The sequence below is a fragment of the Hyalella azteca genome, unplaced genomic scaffold (genome assembly GCF_000764305.2).
Source record: "Hyalella azteca isolate HAZT.00-mixed unplaced genomic scaffold, Hazt_2.0.2 contig13457, whole genome shotgun sequence".
NCBI lineage: Eukaryota > Metazoa > Arthropoda > Malacostraca > Amphipoda > Hyalellidae > Hyalella > Hyalella azteca.
The window spans coordinates 223532-240015 of NW_025943380.1; the positions used below are offsets into that span (position 1 = coordinate 223532).

Genomic DNA, 16484 nt, shown 5'->3' on the forward strand with positions numbered 1-16484 from the left:
CTTAGTTTATCAATGTGACGATGTAGTTATATTCAAGTTATTCCGTGCATTTCCGTATAAAAATCAAGTCGAAATTTGCTCAACTTTTTCATTGCCTAATTGCGAGACATTCCTTCGCGATCGTTAATATTTGTGTAATAAACATTTAATGGTATTGAGCAATGGTGTACCAGAAAATAACGATCAACCCATACTTGCTGAAAAAATTAAAGATCATTTTCAGAGAGCTTGAAATTGCCGTAAAAATATAATGATTATATCCCGAAAAGGTTATCAATAATATAATACAATTTTTTTAATTTTCAAACATATGTGCAAAAAGGCGGACAATTTTACCTGGTGCCATCGGGTTCGAAAAAAAGAATTTGTTTGAAATAAGTGGAATGTGCCCATACAATCATTCGATTGTAATTCATAATTTCACTTATCGCACATATTTTGCATACGTTGAATTTATTCATTACTTTTTTCCGTCTCCGCAGAACGTTTGACGTTATTGTCGATGTTTTTATCTTGACCTACTAAAATGATTAATTTCTATAATATTTTCGTAGAACTATACGTAAAATGTTATAATATCATTTTATAAAAAATTGTATTGGGCAATTAAATAATCTTTCAAACATTACTATATTTTAAAATCAGTCAATAAATAATATTATTTTAAAATATTTCACGTTAAGATGAATTTTCTATACTGTTTTAAAGATATGTCTGCACGTAAACATAAGTTTCTTATTGAACATTTAAATATTCTGTGAAGTTAAAAAAAAATAATAATAATAATAATAACAATAATAATAATAATAATAATATTACTAATAATAATAATAATAACAATAATAATAACAATAAAAATAAAATTAAATCGCCGTCGGATTACAAAAGATTCAAGAACAATTGGAGACTTACAAATCAATTACAGAATACAGATACAGATCAATAAAACAGCCAATTACATTTAGCTCACAGATGTGAACGCTTGAGAGTTGAGTTCATATGCTTGAGAAAGCATATGAACTTTTTTCAGGTATTGCTGTTTTTCATTCGACTGGTGTAAATACGAGTTATTGTTCATTTATTACACGCCTAATTTAAAAATAACATTATAAATCACTCACGTTGAGAAATAAGGTCAAGTATGAGATCGCTAGAGAAGGACATACTCGATATTTTGGAAGTATTTCGCTACCTTGCGTGCCCCCAACTTCAAGACTGATCAACTTCGGGCACTGAAAGAAGACTTAATGAAATTCACCCGACCTGTTTTCAATGTACCTCGCTGCTCGACAAAAACAAAGACGCCAACGAGCTTCACGAACTTTTACAATCGAAGTTCCTGTCGAATTACACGTTTGGTCGACCTCGTCCTGCTCTCGCCCTTCTAAACGTGACTTTGCTGCTTTGCTTGTTTAACATCGACGCCTTTTTCTTTGCCCTTTTGCCGTCATCTAGATTATTTTCAAAGATCATTTTCATTTTATTTATTCAATTCTTTACACTGTATTCCATTCGAAAATTTCTATGCTAAAAATCTGTATAATTATTAAACTTGAAATCTTTGGCATATATGCGATTTCGGATTATTTAAGCACGTTGCTCAGTAGGAAAGTGGATATATTAAGTGAAAAGTCACAATACTCTCATAAAATGCTTTATAATATACACGAGATTATATAAACCGTTACCAAAGTCTAGCATATTCTCATCAATTGTACAACGTTTAATAAAATATTTTTCATTAGAAACGTTTAAAATTTCATACATAGATTTATCGCCGGATTTTGTTGAAGCATCTCGATTTAAAGTATTTAAAACCGCTCCAGATTGCGTGACATTAAAATGTGTAAACATTAATAAATAGACACACGTCAGTGCTCTAGAACATTGTGTAGAGGATACTTCTTACACAGTTATAACACAGACCAAATCCTAATATTTTAATCTTAGTGCAATGATTTTTGGTTATAGCGGTGTGCGCTACCCCTATAGCTATACAGTGCCGCGCGAACACCTCATCTATCGACGGCGCTTACAACCTCGCTTCGCTCCCGTAACTTCGAGGCAGCAAAGAACCTGGCGATGTCCACATGCAAGACTAGGGGAATGAAGAGCAGGCAGAGGCCATGCATCAGTGATACCAGCGTCGGCAGCAGCAACATCGATGGATGACCTGCTGATCCTGAGGCCACAACGTGCGAGCTGCTGTTGGTCGTTTGCATCGCCGCTGGTGTCTCGCCTGCAACCAGTTTAGTGCCAAAGATTAGTTATAGAAAGTGGAAATATGGGTCGGTTACCTGTGTAATTACATGCGCGGTTATTTTCAGTTACGTTAACAGAGAATATTTGCGCTGGAGCAGTTCATGTGGGCTGGGTAATGGATAAAGTTATAACTAATTGGGCATTCATCGAAATTTCTATCACAATTGACTTCCAATCTTCGAAATCTTCGGAATATTTGCTTTCAATATTACGGGAATATTTTAAGAATATTAGGAACATTTGCCGCAAAGTTACTAATAAAGACATAAGAATATTACTCATACTTTTAAGCACGTGGACAACAACAGAAGCGTTGCCGGCGTTGGCAGGTTTGCAGGAATATTTGCCGGAGTCTTTTTGTGTGGCGTTGGCGACGAGGAGAGACGATCGCGTCGTTGATCCCGAGTGCGTCGTCTCCACGTCGACGCCGTGACCTCGACCCCCGTAGTTGACGAGCTGATAACACCAGGTTTGAGTTTGCATGTGAGAAATAGCCACTTAGCAACTCTCATGTCGATGTCTTGTAAAGCTACAAAGTTAAATTACAACACCCGGCTTTCATGACGGAAATAACGATATAGTTGAAGTTAAAGATTGCAGAGGCGAAATGGGTTAAGCCTCCGAGTCTTCAGTTTAATCATCAGAAAGCAGATTTTCTGATCTACATGAGCGGCGAGATATTTAAAGTTATTAATAAATTGTTTTGGGAATAGGTGACTGAATATATTTTTACTCCTAATAGGCAACCATTTACTGACATTATAACCTTTGTACAATTCATGATCAGAGCAAACCGATTCAACTTGAACTTCACAGTTATACTTGCAGCTACTACACTATCACATCTTTAGTATATACTGTACATCAGTTCTGAAAATATTTTCCTAAAATATCAACTCTGTGGGTGATCTCAACTCGAGATTAGCAAGGCAAAGAAAGTTTTCAAACAAAATGACCCATTTAAATGTACAGTTGAATTCGCTTCCAACAGCATTTCACTTTCAAAAGTTATTGACATTCATATTCATGTCAAGTTATCACCTCGTGATCAGAATTCATTCATGTGCATATTTTATGTTGATCGTATAGCGAGCTGAATATTGATTGTTAGTGCACGAAACGCCCGGAATGAAACTGTTTCGTTGCGTTCGGTCGTCACTTCTCTGCAATGCGATTTTCGATCAATTAAGAGAATAAGAGACTTCAAAAGATGCCGCGAGATTATCAAGAGCTGTAATTCCTTCTACAAACGGGTGCTGTTTCGGTTCTTTAAAGGATTTTGTTCTGAAATGTATTGCCTTTGCACCGTTGAATTTTTATGTTCAGGGAAGAGATGACCATGCACTCCTTAGAAACTATTTGACTCTATAAAAATGAACAATTTAGTTCACGTTGTCAGGAAAATGTCTCTTTAAACAAAAATTATATTAGTTCTACATTTGAACTCCTCAATGTCACAGCGATAGAAACATTTTTATGACTCAGTATAGTGCCTGTGACAAGTACCTCAGACGCTAGCCAGTTGTTTTCATTAGTTTATGGCCAGGTTTTAATCGATTTCAATAATGTTGTGCAGTCTAATCAAAAGTTTTCAACTCGGCTCATCGACCAGTCATCAACGAACAATTCTCGTTCACTGAGTTTTAGTTCAGTTAATCTTATCCAAGTATTCGAATAGCCCCATTCGAGAAATAACCAGTATAATACATTGGAAAATGCGATAGTAAATCTATTTATAAATTTGTAAATTTTATCTATTAGGAATAAATTTCAAACTCCGCTCGATGAGTGATAAAATAAAAATAAAACTAACGCATTTTCCTTTCAAAACTACCTCTGACGGGTATAACAATTCACATAATTGCTACTATATTTAAAATTTCGAGCGTACCAGCTTTTTTATTACTAAGAATAATAACAGACTTTGATGTTGATGGTAATGATTTTTAATTAACGATGCTACATTTTAAAATGTGCTTTTTTATTAAAATTTTAGTACACTCAGCTTTATTGCCTAAGCTACTTTTGCACACTCAATATACTTGAAATTATATATGACCAATGTACATTATGGATTTTTATGGGCGAAAAAAAAATTGATGGTAATAACACCTGAATCTTGTTTTGCAATTACTACCTATCCCGGTTGCTTTTTATTTTCACTTCTTATGCTATTTCCACTCATACCATTGGCTTAATAACCCTCCGTTACAAACTGAGGCATTTTTGCACTGGATATATCAACATTCTAAATTATAATCACCACAAGTGCGTATTGTACTGACCTCGTCCCTGTGGTACCACAACACAAACTCTGGTGGTACGGGGCTGTGGCGCACCACACACGTCAGGTTGAGGGCGCTGCCGTGGTCCAGGAACACATCACTGCCACCCAACAGCTCCGCTGCCGGCACTAGAATGCACAATATCCCACGCTTAATACTAATATGTATTACTTAGACATGACGTCATACGTATTTGAATGCAAAAAGTGCGAGGAGTCGTTTTAAATTTCGGAACTGAAGAACGGTGATTTATTTGACCTACATTTCTGAATCCTCATGCGTTTAAGGTTGAGTTTTATACGTGAGCGATCATACAAATTATGTAAATTAGACAGATGATAAGCATTGAACACATATTCGAAACACAAACATTTTTAGTGTTTCCGGTTCAGTTTTCTTTGATTATATATTATTTGTTTAATCTGCTGGACTCTGAGCTTACCTACGACGCTGAGCTTGACAGTGTGGGTGATGACAGGCTTGGTGGAGAGGCTGCACTCGTACAGGCCGGAGTCTGACAACTGCGGACGGCGGATGACAAGCACCCAGTCGCCCGACGAGGGGTCGCGGTGCGCCGTGAAGCGATCGTCGTTCGTGAACGAGAACGCGCCCACCGTCAGCATATGCAAGTCCCGGTGCCGTATCCAGGATACCTACGGCAACCACAAGGATCGAGTGGCTCGTAACTATCATTGGGACAGCCAGTGCTGATGAACAGCCAGTGCTGATGATAAGATGCTTGTGATAACTCAAGTACACGAACGTTATTGCATGTAAAAGTATTATTTTGTTGTTAGATATGAAATTTGTTTAAAAATTTACCTCGTCATGAAAATTCAAAGGAGTGCATTCGAGATAACCGCGAAAATTTCACAAATTGTATGTGAATTAATGGTTAGACATCTGGTTTTATTGATGCGATGGTAAATTAGTTCATGTCCCAGTTGAACAGAATCAATATATCGAAAAGTTTTTATGCTAGTTAATTCGGGCCATTAACTTGAGCTCCACACACTCTACAAATTTTGCGTCAAGAATCAGTTGTGTTCATACAAAGCTAATGAAATTCCAGAAAAATTCTCCCTAAACGCATCAGGTTCGTGTTCTGAGCCCAAGAATTATGACCGCCCCTTATAGTTCTCATTTTAATCTTTGCTTTCTGGGCTCAGCGGACGGTCTCTCATAATTTTTTATGAGCAATCCTGGCCACGCAAACCCACTGATTTTTGGCAGGTAACGTCTCTTGCCAACGCTCACAAATTACAGACATCACAACCATCTACACTCTTCGTGTTACATTCTGCAGTTTAGAATTCGAAGGCGCGCCAAAATTAAATTATCTGTGTTAAATGCCTGTAAAATGATAACTTTATTGAATTACTCGACCATTTGATGTACATTTTTACAATGAAGTTTCGCAAGTCAGATTAACGGTGATATGTGGGCCGTTTTTTGCTGGTAATATTGGCGTTATATAAATAGGTCAAATATTTACTGAAATATAATTTTTAGTGAAATCTTTACTACATTCTGAAAATTAGAAGAAGCAATCCATCAAACGATTGATTATGACCACAATTTATTTTGTCTAGCATGCTCGCAGAATAAGTCATTTTAACAAAAATTTAACTACAAATCTCTACAATTACGTCATTGGGAAATGTTTAAATTGAATTACGAGAGCTTTTCGGAGTAAAATTCGCTCTTACACACGAATAGAAGCTCTCAGAAATTACTGCGTGGGATATCTTGCGAGACCGCTTCTCCACTGCGTGACATCGACAAATCTTTGGAGCAAATCTTGACCAAATTAACATTTTTGTTAATCAATCTTACCCAAATTACCTTGGTTGCAAAATAATCTTGACCAGATTAACAATGTTTCAAATTAATCTTACCCAAATTACCCTTGTTGCAAAATAATCTTGACCAAATTAACAATGTTTCAAATTAATCTTACCCAAATAAATCTTGCCGAACTCACGGATTTAGCACCAAGGCTGCGCGCCTTGCACGGTATGTGCGCGGGAGCCCCCACCGCGGCGACCACTTCCCGGGGCGAGTCTGGCGCGAAGTGAGGCTCCCGCGAGACGGCGGGCGTCGTGACGCGGGTTGTGTTCTCGTCGTCGCTGCTCAGGATGGGGTTGATGCGCACCTCCGCGGCGCAGGTCCACAAACCTGGGAGCAAAGTTTGAGGCATTTTGACGCATCTGAAATTTGAGATGTTAAATTAAATCTTGAATCTCAAGTTTGCGGGCCTGAGATCGGATTGAAGATCTTAAATCTGCCGGAAAAAAACGTAAAAAATTACTCTTTCAAATAGAGGATTAAATCCATTTTACTGTTCACACGCAAAAAAGTACTCCATTAAATAGAAGAGACGATGAATGAATATGCAAGCTTATTATTAGAAGCAAGAAACGGATAAATAGGGTGATTACGAACGTTGAAGTCAATGCGTGGCCGCTCTACAGTATGTGATCATATAACTATCATAACTTGGTCTGAACATTATTGGGAAATTCATTTTAAAAACCGGGTTATTGTTATTTCTCATAACCACATAGATGAAGAAACATTTCTTCATTGATAATTTCAAAGTCAATTTCCATAACCGGCCATCACATCCCGAAAGGACAATTCCTTAGCATAGTTTTTTTAAGTTAATGAAATAGGTACTTAATTAATTCCCAAATTGATATTCAAGATCGTTTACATAAAAATTTATTAAACATAAAATCAGTGATCAATACAAATGTACAGACTCTATTTCAAATACAAAGGAACATTAGAAAGTCCACTCAGGCCAACGTAAGATATTCTAGCTGTAGATTGACCCACAGGGCAGCTTGATGTGGCTTCTGCTCCGACATCTTCCCTTCAATTATTATTGCTGTAACAACCATCGCCCTTCAGCTACTCGTCTATCACTTTGTAATTCTACAATTCAAGCGTGAGAAATTTAAGTTTTTCATGATTGTTTTATGCTCTGACTTATTCTATTTTTCTTGAGTCTAATATAATGCGGGTTTTTCGCAGATTCAAAATACTTCACTTCCAAAGGGGGGAAATAGCGGTGGGAATGATGGCAAAATACCATATATGTAAGATCAAAAGAAATTATGTTTACCGCGTAAACGCATTACCGCAGGCAAGTCAGCTTCAATTACTGGGTCAATTTACGTGAAGACTCTCACAGGAAATTAGAAAAATATATATTGTTTATAACTATTAATGACAGTTTATTTCCGGCGCATAAAATCGAATAATGCGGACAAGAGGCATCGAATCGAATGACATTTGAAACGTGTATGGGAGAAGCTGTATATTCATTTGAAAAAATCACGATTGAAGATGGTATTATTTGATATGAGCGTGAATAACTTTCTAATATTTTCCTGGAATAACATAACCATGGAAAATATTTTTTCTATCAGTCATCAATATATTTATTATATAAACGATGGTTCTCACTAACTCTTTACGCAAAATAACAATACTAAAATACAAATTACATCGCAACTGTTACGCCGAAATATGCCTCCGAGTAAATATTTAATGCTTAATATTTAAAGACTTAATATTTAATATTTTTATTTTCAATCATTAATAGTGGTAAAAAATACACCTATAATATTGCAGGTTATTTATGTAATCAAATCAATATGCTTTATAAATCACGTCAAGAATTATTGTCCACATTCTACCCGAAAGGAAATGTAAGTTATACTGTGAGCTATTATTATTTCCTTATGTTACCGTTAGCAATTATCGTCGTTCTTTACAAACATATTACCTGCCTCAATATTTAAATGCCCAATAAATCTATATTCTTTTAAACTCTGTTGAATTTTATCCCGAACGTACATCTGAGTTTGTTTGGAAGCTTTTCATATTTTGGCTTAAATACTTTTGAAATCATGAGTGTTCTCAATAGAACTTCGTTATATATTGTGATCGAATTGAAATTTGATTAATTTAATATCTAATATTATTTCAGTTTCATCGAATAATTATTGACGAATAACTGTTCCAACGCGTTGTCACAAAAAGCTATTAGGTCGGCCGTATGATGAAGCTTGATTAAAACATAATTTTAACTAACTTTAATGGTGAATGCTTCTGAGATTTTATTTAATAATATCTGCAGCGTTCAGAATTTCATATACGAATGCGTCACCTACAAATATTTTACTCATGAAGCCTTGAACTCTGTGAACCAAAATTGGCACTTCTTCTTTGTACTGTGACAAAGTAAATCGATTAAGGAAATTTCCGCATAAAAATATGTACCTATATTATTAAATCCGGATAAAATTCGCTACATGAAATTTGATGGATTTTATTTATTCCCATGACGTATATTTCAGTGTATTTTAATTTTGAAATGATTTTTCCATGAATTTCTAATATTCTTAGAGAATGATTATAAACATGCATAGTTATAGATTTAAATCAACGTGATTTCTTTCTCTCGTTACAACGACGACTGTGAATATTTCTCTTAGCATTGCTAAGAGAATTGCTCTTCATGAAGTATTAACAAATTAATCGCGCACGTTGGTCGATCAGAACAAATTAGCTCGTCAAAGTTTTTATTTCTCATGATTGGACGGCCAAATTCAGTTCTTATACACTCAGATTTATTACTTCTCTGTCTGAACTTCTGAACTGACTCTACAGGGTGACGGTGGAATAGCAGTTTAAAATGCTGTTGTGTTGTGAAGTTAATATCGAGTTTGTCGGACTTCTCATGAAATGTCACGAAACTCATCATAGTTTCTTAAGAACTCGACAGCAATCGCGGCAGCAAGCTGACATTGCAGCCACCAAGCTTCAAGCCACTCAATGGACTTTCAGGTTTCAACTTCGGCTGCAACTCTGGTCACGGAATGCACCAAGTTAATTCGAACGCTATTCCACTGTTAAACACTTGATGAAGGCTACAATGGTGGCGGTGCATTTGGTTACAGTGAAGGAAATGCTGGTGAACAATTCTACCACGCGCTGACACAGTTAATTAGATTACAGATATTCTCATACTGCCATCAATCATTTAAGAGAGACAAAGAAAAAGACGCGTGGAAGGCTCACGATATTCTGATAAGTTAACGTAAGAAATGTTATCGTGACAAGTTTAAAGCAGGAAATATTATATTCGTACACGTGGGAGAAACGAATAAAAAGACGCGACATATTTTATTCAATCATCAGACAACGAAAAGAAAAACACGTGGAAGTGCACAAATAAATTTTGCAAGACAAATATTTTTTAACCTGGTGGTACAGAAACTAACTCATTCAATTAATCGGCTCGTGATCATAGATATATAGTGAGTTGGTAATTTATAAAATTATACAGCATGTTTTACTTACAAAAAGATTACCCTCTCAGTTGTATTACAATTCATCAAGCGGGCATTCCCTTGATTTTATCAGCGATTAAATCTCAAGAAGACTTAAGTCTCGGGACACCATTAGAAACGAATATAATATTTAAGTGTCCAACTTGTGACCTGGAAGTTTTATATTCAACTATTCATTGCAAGTACTAATTAACTCGATACGACCTGGCACTCTGACTACAGGTTTAATTTGTCTCAAGAGCGAAACTCGTGGTGGACGAAAGTAATCGAATTCTAAAATAAAAATCATCGAACTCAAACGAGTGTTTGCCAGTGTTTATGACTTTGTTGGGCTCTCAGAACACCCAACTAGCCTACATGATCGTATAAGCTCGTGATATTGATGAATAGTTATTAAAACACTTTATTAACGCACTGTCAAATGAACCCATTTAAATAATCAATATATAATAATATCAGCACATTAAGAATGTAAAGCTTTCATCTTGGGGGCTTGGCTTTCGAGACTAACTTGAGTCTAACTCTTGGTTTGAGGCTAAATCAACATTTGATTAACTATTGGTCTGAGGCTTACCTAAAAAGAAACAAATAAAAAAGATGAATAATAGCAAGCTAAACATCAAACGTATTCATAAATATACAACCTAAAAATTCACACAATTTGTCCACATCGAATCTATTCACATATACTGTATATTCACATATTCACATCCTAACGAAGCACATACCTTCGCTCCGGCTTTCCACGCAACAATAATCAACGAACCTTGGCATTCCGTATATTTCTTCCGGTGAACTCTAAATTAAAATTACAAATGAAATTTAGAATAATAAACTATTTTTCAACAAATATTATCGCCTCTCATTACATAAAACTGACAAAAGATTTCAATCCTCTACAACTTTTTAAAGTTATTCATGTTCTAATTACAAATAGGTGGTACATTTGGGCAGGAGTAGTTCTTTAATGCACTTTTTGAGAATTTGAGAGAGAAGAACAATATAAACATTGTTGATGAGAATTAAGCTCTAGTCACTAACAAAACGTGCATTAAAGAATTTAAATATTCAATAAATTTTGATTTTTAACTTTGAATTAAATATTTTTCAACGACCTGGACTGATAATTGACGAATAATCATGTGGGAACTAATTCGTGTACGTAGTTTCTTTTTATCGTTCATTAAATATCAGATGAGTAGCAAACATATTTACTAGGCGCCGTATACACTGGGGCACTAACGCTTCAATTTACATTATTTAAAATTTTATCGCTGATTTACCGAACTCAGATTTCATTTACAAAGCATGAACATATATCAAACTACGAAGCTTTAATTAATATATCTAAATATATTCTATTATAACGAAGCATCTTTAGATCAGGAATAAATAAAGTTTTTTCTGCGTTGTTTTACTTTGCTCTTTCACCCTCAGCCAAATTTTTCATATTTTTAAGAAATAAATTGCAGTAGCAATATTTCTATTTGCATGAACTTCAACCCGTACTCTGAAATTTAGTTGGACCAGTCAAGCTCCTGAGTGCGGACGATTTTGTTGCTTTCTCAAGAAAGACTCGGCCTCGACGATAGCCAAATGATCAATAAATTGCGGACGGTTATCGACTATGTTTGTTCAGGGATTTCTTGAGCTTGCATGTGCGCACAGTTTGACCTCAGGCCGCGCATGGGGAGACGAGTGGCGTTATTACGGAGAGCGACCGGCCAGTGAATCAATTCTGGCTCGGCTGCACACATGTCGCTATTTCTTTCTTAAGTCCCGATTTTTAGGCCTGTTTTTACAAACACGAACATTGAACTGATGAAACTTTCGCTGAACTTGTTCATAAACTAGAAAATAGTGAGCAATGATGTTACAGCTGACGCTATCGCAAGCATATAAATCTAGATCTTCAGGCTCATGCTAACGTGACATGCAATAATTCTGCAAAGAATATTAAAAACTTCGCGAATGGGCTGATACCCATGTTCTTTTTCTGTTTCAGTAGATTCTATATACAAAATCTTCTAAATACATATTACGTATAAGGGACTATTGTGAACTTGAGTTATTTTAATCGCGGCTAGCAAACAAAACAGTTCTGAATGATTTGAGAATTTTCTGATGGCTCGAAGTTTATCATCTGCAACTTGCTATTACAGCGAATTGAACAGTTATGATTACTTCTTGTATTTTCACACCACCAAAAGATATGAAGGTTCCTAATATGATTTTTTAGGTGATTGGTTTCAATCTACTTTCATATACAGTAATTACATTCTTAATCTGGCCAATTGCGACAAAGTTTTTTAATTTTTGGGACTTAAGAATTTTTGAGGGAAAATATATTTTTATTTCGAGAGACGTAAGCTGCAGGGCGACTTGCAGGGATGAGCCCGTATTTATTTAATGGATTCTTTCAAAGACTTCTGTGGGTTCGGGCGTCTCGTTAGCGGTAGCTTTGTGCCACAGTAGAGCTCAAAAAAACCGAAAATATTGCTCACCAAAAATATATATTTAGAAGGTTACTGAAAGGATGCGCATCTGGCACCTGTATATATGGGACTGATCAGGATCTATATACAGTATGTACAGGTACAGTATATAGGGAAACATATAAAAAATGTAGATATAACACCATATAAAATGTATATGTTTCTTTATTTGAACGAAAATTTCTCTAAACTTTTATAAAAAGATAAAATAAGTCTAATTGTTAATTCTTTTTTAAGCCCTTATTCAATGAGCCTAGTCCTTTATTCTGCGCAAATTATTTGAATTTGGAGATGCGTTGTGGGCCTGAATTTTGAATCACGCGAGAATTCTGAATTTTTTTGGGAAATCTCTGAATAATTGAATAGACCTGAGAAACAGAATATCACCGAACTGCTCTGAATTTAAAAGTTTTACAACTTCTTATTTCTACGCAATTTTTGTGATTAGTTTAATTAGCTTAAAAAATATAACAGAGACTGCACTTACATAATTGATTCGGCACTCTGAATGTTCATTGTAGAAAAGCCACCCATGAGACAGCTGAATGCTCTATAATTACGCCAACTGAATGTCGCTGAGCTAAACTTGAGCCCTTGATGGAAAATTAGAAGCAATATTCCAGTATAAAGATGTCGATGACAACATATTAGAGATGATAGAAAGAAACGCTAAGGTTGAAATTGTTATTTTTCATTTTGAATTACGTTTTTGAGGACGAAGGAGTTTCATCATTTCAAAGTCAATATGGAATTCGAATCAAGAAAGACTCGAATAACATTCTACATAATCTTTAAACACGTTATCTAAACATAAACTGTTTTGTATTCCCAAACATTTAGGCATTACAATAAAGCACGGAAACGTCAGGAACGTCGAATACTGCACTACTTTCGTGAAATACATCGTATCATTCCAGACCTAAAATTTTATATACAAAGCATTTTCGAGAGATTATTCCAGTACATGATCGTTAAATTCCTTGAAATCCATCCCTACGTCTCGAAAACTGCTTTGTTTCAAACAAATGATGAGATCTAAAATTTTACCCGTCTTATTATATCCACATTCCACATTTAATCGTCTACAAAAATGTTTCCAAGATTGTAAAAATAATTTAGCTATTATTTTAGTGTTAATTGTAATTTTTGGTCCACTAAATTATAAGTAATAGTCTCGAAAAAGACTCACCTGTGGTAAGAAGTAGGCAGAACAGATGCCATTTTTGGGCCCTTTGCGAAGTAATCATTTTCTCTGTCGCTTGTTGTTTGTGTTTTGGTTAAGGCGTTTTCAATGCCACATCCTGCACTTAAGAACTTGAAGAACTCGTTTTTTAAACCTTGTAAAGACAACTTGATGTATAGATAACTCTGGAATTTGTCCTCATATATCACAGGTTGTTATTTCGATCCAAGCTGTTCAATTATATTCAGCTCATCACACTAAATTGATCTTTTACGAGTTCCCAACATTTTGTTATAAAATGGCAATTAATGGATGATTGAACATTAATGAAAACGATGTGAATTTTCAAGGATTGTTATGGCAAGTTTCTGTCATGAAAAAAAATAATGATAAATAATTACTCGTTTTCTATTTCCTGCGATTCTCAAAAAATCACTAAGTGAGAAAGTGATGCCTGAAGAAATTAAAGCTATTATTTAAATAATAGCCTGTCCTTTTTAAGGAAGCCGTTAAAGGGGATTTAGCTTGCAACCGGTGAGGTGCACACAAATGCAGATCTTTCTCTATATAACAATGAAGATATCCTCTTATATAACAGAGAATGTTTCTCTTATTTTACAGATATTTATCTTTACAATAGATCGCCTCGGACAAACCAGAAAAGGGTCTTCTTTTATATATTAGACTTTTCCTTATATAACAGATCCTCTCTTATACAACAGAGAAGGTAGTGAGATGTAAGCAACTGTAGCTTGTTTGTCTTTCATTAGCGCTGCACGGTGCAGGCATGTCAAGGGTCTCGAGCTCGTCTAAAATATCTCTGCAATTATCCCAGTATTCTGTTATCTTCATTCTAATTATTTAAAAGGTACAGGATGGTCTAGAACTTACGTTGAAGCTACCCACTAAAATAATTAAATGAGTAAATGGTGGAAGGCATTAGCATCTGAAAATTTTATATCATCTTATTACAGGGATTACAGGGAGAGGGTTAAACGTTCCATAGAGCTTGGTAATTTAATATTAAAATAGTAGCTCAGTTATTATTCATAAGATGCAAAGGCAGCATTATTTACGATATTTATATACAATATTGGGATTAATCATTGTAATAATGCTAATATCATTCATGGCTACCATCTCATGAATAATATATCGAAAATGAATGCATTTACTGTAAGCGTTCCACCAGTGGGGCACCGTAATAGTTAGTCAATACCCGTCACCTAAGCAATGATTGGCTTTTCACTAAATTTTGTTTTGACTCACATTACCTAACCAGATGGCCTTTCATTTTTTAAAATGAGTAATTACAGCGTCATGTGTATATTGGCATAACCAAACTCGTGACCAGCCTTGTGACCGACTATTGCTTCATCATTACCTTAGTCCATTGAGGGGTTTGCAAATGAAAGGTCCCCTATTAGTATTAGTAATACAGCGTTCACCATGAAACATTACTCAAAGCTTTAAATTGTAAAGTCTCCCTCATCTAACTATTATATTCACGCCCGCGCATAGCCTGAATTTTTCAGTCATTGAGGTCATCCCTCATTTACTGAGTGTGTCACACACACTGTTCCATTTGGCTGCCCCCGCTTGATTGTGTAGGGGACTGCTTCTAATTTCCCCAAGACTGGGGAAATGATGCAAAACTTTTTTACGTTAATCAGACTTTAAAGCTTATGTATGCTGGCCCTGGAAAATTTTTCTTGTGTGTGACTGTAAAATAGAATATTATTATTTTAATGTTTTCAGATGTTTTCAGCAATGATCTGTATTTCCGCACATAATGGAACAAACTTTAATTAAGTTAACGCAAAATGCTTTTTTTTTTTTTTAACAAATGGTGTGCGCCTTTTCCAAACAAAATAGACTACTCCAAAACACAGGGTTTGATAACCTCATTGCGATATTACGAGGATAAAAGAAAATGTTCTAAGCCTCACGATAAATTGTTGTCAATGACTTAATCGATGAGGCACGCCAATGCATTAAATGGAATGGCGTTCATTCAGCGCAGGTCGATCGTTAATTGCTGGCATTTGGAGGCTCAACGGCTTTGCTTTAACGCAAGCATACGATAGACTGCTAGGCTTATAAGCTGGCATGGATGAAATCCAGGCAGAACTGTGGATATTGCGGGTTATGAATTGGTAGGTGATAAAAAAATTATACCTAATGGTGTCACACTGCGCAGAAAGACCTCATCAAAGGCCATACAATTAAATTGCCGGCATCAAAATATGCAGAATGGCGCTAAAAAAATGATTTTTCCCACAATATCCTTTCTTATTAGTTTCATTTTCTATTAATCTACTATATTCATTAAATTTCATGATTGATTAAATTAATATATATTGATTAAATTAAATTTCATAAATTCGCTGTAATTTCATGAATTATCCGATACCACATTGAAAGTTGCGTCATCGCGGAAATTTAATTTTTTCGATTACCTAATTTTGGCATTGGCGTTCATAATCGCTGCATAGCGATAAATAAATTGATATAAACTGATACGCAGCTTCGCAGCAGCCGTTGACCCAGGTAAGTGTTAGAAGTCCCGCGGCCTCCATACTATCTTACAGAATCTATTTTCTACGATTATAACATCGCTGTTCATATAACATCGCTGTTCAAGCCATATAGCGAATAAACTCTAGCTTTCTAAAACCACACTTAACAACTTTGAAGCAAATCATTGGCTGCCCTAGAATAATTCTCTCAAATCCTAAAGGCTTGTGATCTTGTAATATAGCATCGCGCCAAAACACATGGTCGGTGAGGTCAGGCTCCTGTATCTCAGTATATGTCTCATGTGTTCCAGCATCAAAACACGGCAATGTCACAGGCTCTGGGTGTACGCTGGTTTACTGCCGCGGCATAGCAG

The 16484-nt window shown here is 35.5% G+C and overlaps 1 protein-coding gene across 1 annotated transcript; it reads right to left on the reverse strand.

Moving 5' to 3' along the window:
* Positions 1-862: 862 nt before the first annotated feature.
* LOC108672489 (zwei Ig domain protein zig-8-like) lies at positions 863-13942 on the reverse strand. Its single transcript, XM_047883676.1, has 6 exons — positions 13598-13942; positions 6532-6725; positions 4990-5200; positions 4548-4675; positions 2547-2718; positions 863-2239 (listed from the first exon to the last, which is right to left on the reverse strand). Exons 1-6 carry the CDS (start codon positions 13653-13655, stop codon positions 2016-2018), a joined length of 987 nt encoding a protein of 328 aa, XP_047739632.1. The 5' UTR covers positions 13656-13942; the 3' UTR covers positions 863-2015.
* Positions 13943-16484: the final 2542 nt, after the last annotated feature.

Coding starts and splice junctions, on each gene's coding strand:
- LOC108672489 (XM_047883676.1), bottom strand. CDS start 13,655: ATGATTACTTCGCAAAGGGCCCAAAAATGGCATCTGTTCTGCCTACTT. Junction 6,726..13,597: donor CTGCCTACTTCTTACCACAG/GTGAGTCTTTTT, acceptor CTTTGCTCCCAG/GTTTGTGGACCTGCGCCGCG. Junction 4,676..4,989: donor TGTCAAGCTCAGCGTCGTAG/GTAAGCTCAGAG, acceptor TGTGCATTCTAG/TGCCGGCAGCGGAGCTGTTG.